The 6,759-nt window shown below is 63.5% G+C and overlaps 1 protein-coding gene across 2 annotated transcripts in view; it reads right to left on the bottom strand.

Moving 5' to 3' along the window:
* Nucleotides 1-24: 24 nt before the first annotated feature.
* KCNN1 (potassium calcium-activated channel subfamily N member 1) overlaps nt 25-6,759 on the bottom strand; it is a 12,751-nt gene continuing 6,016 nt past the window's right edge. Inside the window, exons 1-9 of one of the 2 annotated variants that reach the window (XM_057385030.1) lie at nt 6,712-6,753; nt 5,600-6,037; nt 5,429-5,524; nt 4,911-5,329; nt 2,878-3,019; nt 2,683-2,793; nt 2,464-2,591; nt 1,357-1,426; nt 25-1,268 (exon numbers count right to left, since the gene is read on the bottom strand). In XM_057385030.1, coding sequence (XP_057241013.1) covers nt 996-1,268; nt 1,357-1,426; nt 2,464-2,591; nt 2,683-2,793; nt 2,878-3,019; nt 4,911-5,329; nt 5,429-5,524; nt 5,600-5,980 — 1,620 coding nt within the window. In that variant the 5' untranslated portion in view covers nt 5,981-6,037; nt 6,712-6,753 and the 3' untranslated portion in view covers nt 25-995. Of the gene's footprint in view, nt 1,269-1,356; nt 1,427-2,463; nt 2,592-2,682; nt 2,794-2,877; nt 3,020-4,910; nt 5,330-5,428; nt 5,525-5,599; nt 6,038-6,711; nt 6,754-6,759 lie in introns of those variants that run through there. The other variant, XM_057385031.1, reaches the window with a different exon arrangement.

Here is a 6,759-nt window from a genome sequence, read left to right as displayed (position 1 = left end):
CCCCCCATTTTACAGATGGAGGAAACTGAGGCACAGAGAGGTGACGTGACTTTGCCAAGGTAATTGTGGGGCAGACAGGAACGGAGCCTCCCCCCACCCCCCGCCAAAATCCTCCCAGCCTGGGGCTCAGCCCTGCTCTCAGCACGGGGGTGCCCCCCTCACCTCCGCACAACCCAGAAGCCCCCGCACCCTGTCCCCAACCGCCACCCCCACACCCAGAGCGGGGGTCCACGCCCATTAGACCCTCCCTCTAACCACACTCAGGGCTCCTGGTTCCCTCTGTCCCTTGCTCCCTACCCAGGTCTACTCCAGCCCCCCCAGTGCATCCCACTCCCCCCCAGAAAAAGCCCTCCTGGAGGGTGGGGCTCAGCACCCACCGACCGGGGGGGGGGCAGGGGGGTCCCGGGGGGCTCCAGCCTCACGCCAGCACAGTGAACGCAGGAAGTTTATACAGGGCTTTACAGAACAAAGCTACTGAAATCAGCCACACGATGGCCAGACATAACGGGGCCCCCCAAGACCCCCCCSCACCCGCTATTCCAGGGGGTGGGGGAGGGACGCAAGGGGCCCTGTGCTCCCCCAAGGCCCCCCACCCCATTATTCACTGTCCAAAGAGGTAGGGRGGGGGTGACAGAGGGGGACCCAAGGGTGTCCCCCAGCCCCCCACCCCATCACCCTCTGGCCAAGGTGGGGAATGGTGGAGAAAGGGGAGCTGGGGGAAGGCCCATCCCATCACCCACTGTCCAAAGTATAGGGGTGGTGACAGAAGAGGACCTCTGGGTGCCCTCCAAGCCCCTCACCCCATTACCCACTGTCCAAGGAGGTGGGGGGGGAGACGACAGAGGGTAACCCCCGCCCCAATCACCTGCTACCAGGGGCAGTGGGAGGTGACAGGAAGGGACCTGGGAGTGTCCCCTCGTCTCCCTGCACTGCTATCAGGGGCAGGGGCGGGGTGACAGAATGACCCCTGGGTACCCCCCAGCACCCCCTGCTCCTCAGCTGCTCTCCGAGGTGGGCTGGGGACTGTCGGGGCCTCGGCGAGGGCCCCGGCTGGGAGTGCAGGGGGCGGTGGCAGAGCAGAGGCGAGGGGGCCACGGTCCGAGCAGCTCCCGCTGCTGCTGGCCCAGGGCTTGGCTGACGAGCCCCGGCAGCGCCAGCAGGCTCAGCCCCAGCGCCTCCAGCTTGCTTTCCAGCGCTCCCAGACGCTTCTCCAGGTCCTCGTGGCGCTCCTGCAGCTCTGACACCATGTCGTACATGATGTTCTGGGTCTGGAGGGGCACATTTGGGGGGATTAGGGGTGGATCTCCTCCTCCTCCCCCAAGAGGTCACCTCAAAGCAGCCCCTCTCCAGGCTCACCTTGGCCAGGTCCACCAAGGTGTTGGCCTGGTCGTTGAGCTTCCGCTGCTCCATCTTCACACTCCTCAGCCTGGGGGGACATTGCAGGACACCCTCAGGGTTGGTGATCCCCCCATGAGCCCTGTCATCCCCCTGAGCACCCTCACCCAGCCATGAACCCCCTCACTCCCCCCCATGCAGCCCCTCAGCCCCAAACATGCAGCCCCGCCAAGCAAGTGCAGCCTCAGCCCCTCCACCCCAAAACAGCCCCGGGGGGGGTCACACCGAGCTGTGGGGTGTCCCCCCCGCCTCAAACTTGGTAGCCAGAGCCCATGCAAAGCTGGGGGGGGGCACGGAGGGGGACACTTACTTCTGAGCTCTGCAGGGACAGGGGAGAACAGAGACAAAACACAGGTTTAATTCCAAGGGGACAGCAGRGCAGCACCACCCCTCCCGCCCCAAAAAGGACCCTGCGTCCAAGCCAGGCCATCCCCCATCACACCCCTACACCCCACCCCAAAGCAGGAGGTACCGGGGGGGTCACCCCTCCACTTCTGCTTCCCCGCTGCTGGATGAGAGATGTGGTCACAGTCATGTCTAAGGTCATTAACTGGGGATCCCCGAGGTCACCCTGGTGGGATTGGGGGCCCCATGGGCTGGGAGAGGGTACCACAGGGACAGGGGACAGCAGAGGTGGGGGACAAGGACAGAGGATGGGAGGGGAGGGCTGGGAATGGAGGACAGGGATGGAATAGGGGATGGGGACAGCGGATGGAGGACAAGCACAGGGGGCAGGGCATGGGGACAGGGGACAAAGACAGGAGATGGGGGACAGGAACAGGGGACACGGATGGAATAGAGGTTGGGGACAGTGGACTGTAGGACAAGGACTGGACAAGAATGGGATAAAGGAGAAGACCAGGGGACAAGAACAGGAGAGCGGGCCAGCGAAAACTGGGGACAGGGTGACATGGACAGGCAACAAGTGACCAGGCCATGGCACAGGGACCACCTGGCTCCCACCCTGGGGGCTCCAGAAGGGGTGGGAAAACCCCAGGCATTCCTGATGGGAACAAACACCTCTGCGCTGGGTTCCTGGTAGGAAGCAGGAAAAGGTTTGGCACTTACTGATGGATGGCTTGGAGGAACTTACGCTGGTGTTTCCGAACTTTGGCATGGTCGATCTTCTTCACCAGCTTGGTGTGTTTGTAGATGAGCCACGTTTCCCTGAGTACATTGGCAGCAGCATTTTTCACCTGGAAGCCGACAAATCCCAGGAATCAGACATGGATGAGGATGGGAAGGGGCTTTTCCTGCTTTTCTGAGGGAGGATCCAGGGGGTCTYACCCGCTTTGTGAGCTGCGTGTCCATCATGAAGTTGTGGACGTGTTTCTCTGCTTTGGTGAGCTCCAACTTCCGGGCCACCACGGCCACCACCAGGGCGGTGCAGCCAGCACCCTGCAGCCATGAGGACAGTGCCAGGGTGAGGGCAGGGGACACCCTGAAATGGCTCTGTCCCCTTCCCGCTGTCCCTGTGCTCACCATGATGCCGGTGAGCAGGCACACGCCCTTGCCGCAGTAGGTGTGTGGCACCATGTCCCCGTAGCCAATGGACAGGAAGGTGATGGAGATCAGCCACATGGCCCCCAAAAAGTTGCTGGTCACCTCCTGCTTGTCGTGGTACCTGCCCAAGGCCGAGTGCAGCCGTTGTGACCACTGTCACTGACGTCACCGCAGGCATTGAACCCTCCCCACCATGTGGCCACGCAGTGCCACCATAGATTTGGGGCGTCGTCTCCAAGTTGGCAGATGTGCCCCAAAGGAATTGGAGACATCATGGGAATAACAAGCACATCTCCCGGCCAGGCTGTGTCCCTCTGGGAAAGGGGCTGGAGCAGGATGGAGACATGCACGATGGCAGTCCCCAAAAGCACAGGACACCATTGTCACTGTGGAGCTCCCACCCTTGGGGGGCCACCCCAAGGTCACCGTGGGTGACACTGGGAGGGCAGTAGGGGACACCATGCTCTGAGATTCTGATGTCACAAAGACGGACCGCGGTGCCATCCACCCCTCCCCAAGGGACCCCCGTCACAGGGTGGGGAGGGACACACGAGCCTGGCCAGGAGACACGGAGCAACTGCCAAGCTGGGCAGGGGGATGGGGACATGCAGGGAGCAGGAGGGAGCCAGGAAAATGGAATGGGGAGACAGGAAAATAGGATGGGAGCCAGGAAAATTGAATGAGAGCCAAGAAAATGGCATGGAAAAAGGGAAAATGGGATGGGGAAAGGTAAAATGGGGTGGGGAAAAGGAAAAGGGGACACGAGAGCAAGCTGGGGTGGAGATCTCAAGCATCAGGAATTTAGGATTGCTGCACCCCAACCCAGCCCTCCAGCCCCAGCACAGTTTGGGCTTGGAACCTCATCCGTCACCGAGGGACATGGCAGGGACATGGCAGGGACACCCTGGAGCAGGCAGATGTGGGGACCACAGCAGGGAGGTGGCAACCAGTGTGCCACCGCAGGGTGACGTTTCCCAGGACCTGCAGAGTTCTCCATTCCCAAGGAGCAGCCGGGATTCCCCCAGGCACCCAAAACATGCGGGGTCAGAAGGGGAAACGTGAAGGAAACAAGGTCAGAAAAACCCTTTGGAGACCCCAAAGACTCCACTTGAAGCAGGAAGGAGCCAGCAGCTCCTTCCCAGCTCCTTCCTGGGGTTTCCCTTTTCCAGGACCCCTCTGAAAGTCCTCCAAAAGCCACCACAGAAATGCCCGAGCTCCGCCCCCTCCATGAAGGGAATGCCACCCCAGCTGGGAGATACGCGGGGGTGGSGGGGAACAGGAAGCATCTGCTGAGGTTCCAAGTAGAAAAGGGCTCCAGCCCCTTTCTGTGTCTTCCCCAGCCCCCCTCCAGCTGCAGCTAATCCTAAATTCTGGGCAGCATAAGCCTGGGGCAGGGGACGCCCCGTGCAGGATGCGCTGGTGGTCCCTGGGGTCACTCACAGTTTGTCCCTGCAAGCAGCAGAGCGGGCAGGGAGGGAAAACAAGAGCGGTTAATGCATGGCCCCCAGGGCGAGGGGCAGGGGGCAGCCCGGGGCGAGCACGGGCAGGGACAAGGCAGGGACATCCTGGTCCCAGGGTCCCGCAGGGAGCAGCAGAGGAGCACGGGCACATCCTGCCAGGTCTCCTCGGTGGGATCCCCAGGTCCTCATACCCCTCTGGGTCCCCCAGCTCTGCAGACTCCTCTGCAGGACCCCCAATCCCTTCCCAGTCCCTTCAATAGCCCTAGCTCCTTGGTCCCCTCTGTGGCATCCCCAGCTCCATCAGGACTGCAGAGAGGAGGAGTTGCCCCATCCCAGGGGGATATGGGGGAGCTTGGGAAAGATCCGGTCCCACCCCCTCCTTGCCCTGACAAACAGATTTAATTTGGCAAAACCCCAAAGCTCCCACCAGAGGGGTCTGTCCACACAGTGGGGGTCTCTACCCACCCCTCAACCCCCCCAGGGTGTGCCTGGTGCATCCTCAGCTGCCCCCCCCCAGCCCCGCACCGCCCCTACTGGACCCCTCCCCATTACCTCTCGCAGACGCGGACAGTCCAGGCGGCGATGATCCAAGAGGAGATACTGAAAACCAGGAGCACAGTGCCGGGGCAGATGGTCATGAGGGTCTTCATGACAAAGCGGGTGTTGAAGTTGATCTTGTTGAGGGCGCCAATGCTGCGGGATGAGGCGTCGGTGAAGAGTTTGCTGTGCAGRAGCATCACGCGGCCAATCAAGTAGAGCCGCAGGAACATGGGGATGGACAGGATGATATCCACGTCAGCGTCGGCCACCGAGGCGGCGTAGGTGAAGGCCAGGCGTGCTGTCCAGGTGAACAGGTACTGCCCGGGGATGGGGTGGATGGCGCACACGATCAGTTCCAATGCAATGAAGAAGATGCGCTCGTAGGTCATGGCGATGCGCCAGTCGTCGGCGCCGTTGTCCACCATGAACAGCTGAGGGGTTGGGGGTGGGGGGCAAAGCAAGGCTGGTGAGAACCCCAGCATGGCGACAGGATGTTGGTGATACTACCCCCCAGCGCAGGTGGCCCTCACCTGGATCTCCCTGGCATGGTACATGACGATGAGCCCCAGCAGGATGAGGGTCGAGAGGCTGATAAGGCATTTCAGTGCAAACGAATATGACGACTCCTGCCAGGGGAGGGGTGCACCGTGAGCCTGACCAGAACCCCCAGCCCCCCAACCCTCTCTCACCACCTCCCCAACCTTGGTGTAGACCCCCCAGGACAGCTCCGTCTCGGTGACCATGACCACGATGCCGAACATGCCGAAGATCAGGGCATAATCACTGAGGCGCTTGCGTTTTTCGAAGAGGGCTCGCCGGTGGCCCAGCTTGTAGCCGATATTCTGGTTTCTCCGCGGTTCCCCTGCTTGCTCCTCGGCCGCATCCTGCCCTGGAGGGGCTGCTGTGGGGCTGGGATCCGCCCCCACCGGCTGCTCCGGCTGGGAGACCACCACCTCGAGGCCTGGGGATGCACAGGGGCGCAGAGGCTGCGTCTCCCCCTCCAGTGGCTGCAGGGTGCGGGTGGAGGCGCTCAGGGGGCCCCGGGGCCGTGTCACCCCCCCATTGTAGCGGCAGCCGCTCATGGCTCTGGCGGGGATGGCGCCGGGTGATCCCACATGGCTTAGCGGTGCGGGGGCGACCTGCGGGATAGGAGACAGACAGGGGACAAGTGGGTGGCAGGGGGGACGGGGGAGCTGAGATTCCCGGCCTTGTCCCACCCGGTCTCAGATGGTGCTTCCCAGCGCAGGGTGATGGCCTCGACGGTGGTGGGGACATGTCCTGCCCGTGGGGATGTGTCCTGTCATGGGGGACGTGTCCTGCCCGCAGGGCACCCGCTGTTACCACAGGTACATGTCCCGCTCACGAGGGGGCCGTGTGGTGCTCGTGGGGGACGTGCYCGTGTCCTGCCCGTGGCGGGGACACACAGTGACCACAGGTACGCGTTCCTGCCCACGGCAGACGTGTCCTGCCCGAGGGGACACGTCCTACCGGTGGGGACGTGCCCGTGCCCATGTCCTGCTCGAGGCGACACGTCCTGCCCGTGGGGACGTGCCCGTATCCTGCCCACGGAACTGTGTCCTGCCCCCGCCGTGCCCCCAGCTGCGGACACGGCCGCCACAACGCGTCCACTCCCCCGCTGTCCCTCGGCGCCGTCCCATGTCCCCTCCCCACGGCTGCGGGACGGCTCCGGTCCCGAGCCGCAGCTGCGCGTCCCCGCCGCTCCCGAGCTGCCAAGCGCGCCGTGCCCGGGGCTCCCGGGTGGGCTACTGTACCGCTCCCCCCGCCCTTGGCGCGGTCCTGCCGTGCCCGGTACCTGCCGTGCCCGGGGCCCGGGCCGGGTCCCGCCGCTGCCGCCGCCGCC

The sequence above is a fragment of the Malurus melanocephalus genome, unplaced genomic scaffold (assembly GCF_030028575.1).
Source record: "Malurus melanocephalus ecotype Western Australia unplaced genomic scaffold, MMel_1.1 scaffold_771, whole genome shotgun sequence".
Classification (NCBI taxonomy): Eukaryota; Metazoa; Chordata; class Aves; order Passeriformes; family Maluridae; genus Malurus; species Malurus melanocephalus.
This window is presented reverse-complemented; position numbering and strand designations above follow the sequence as displayed.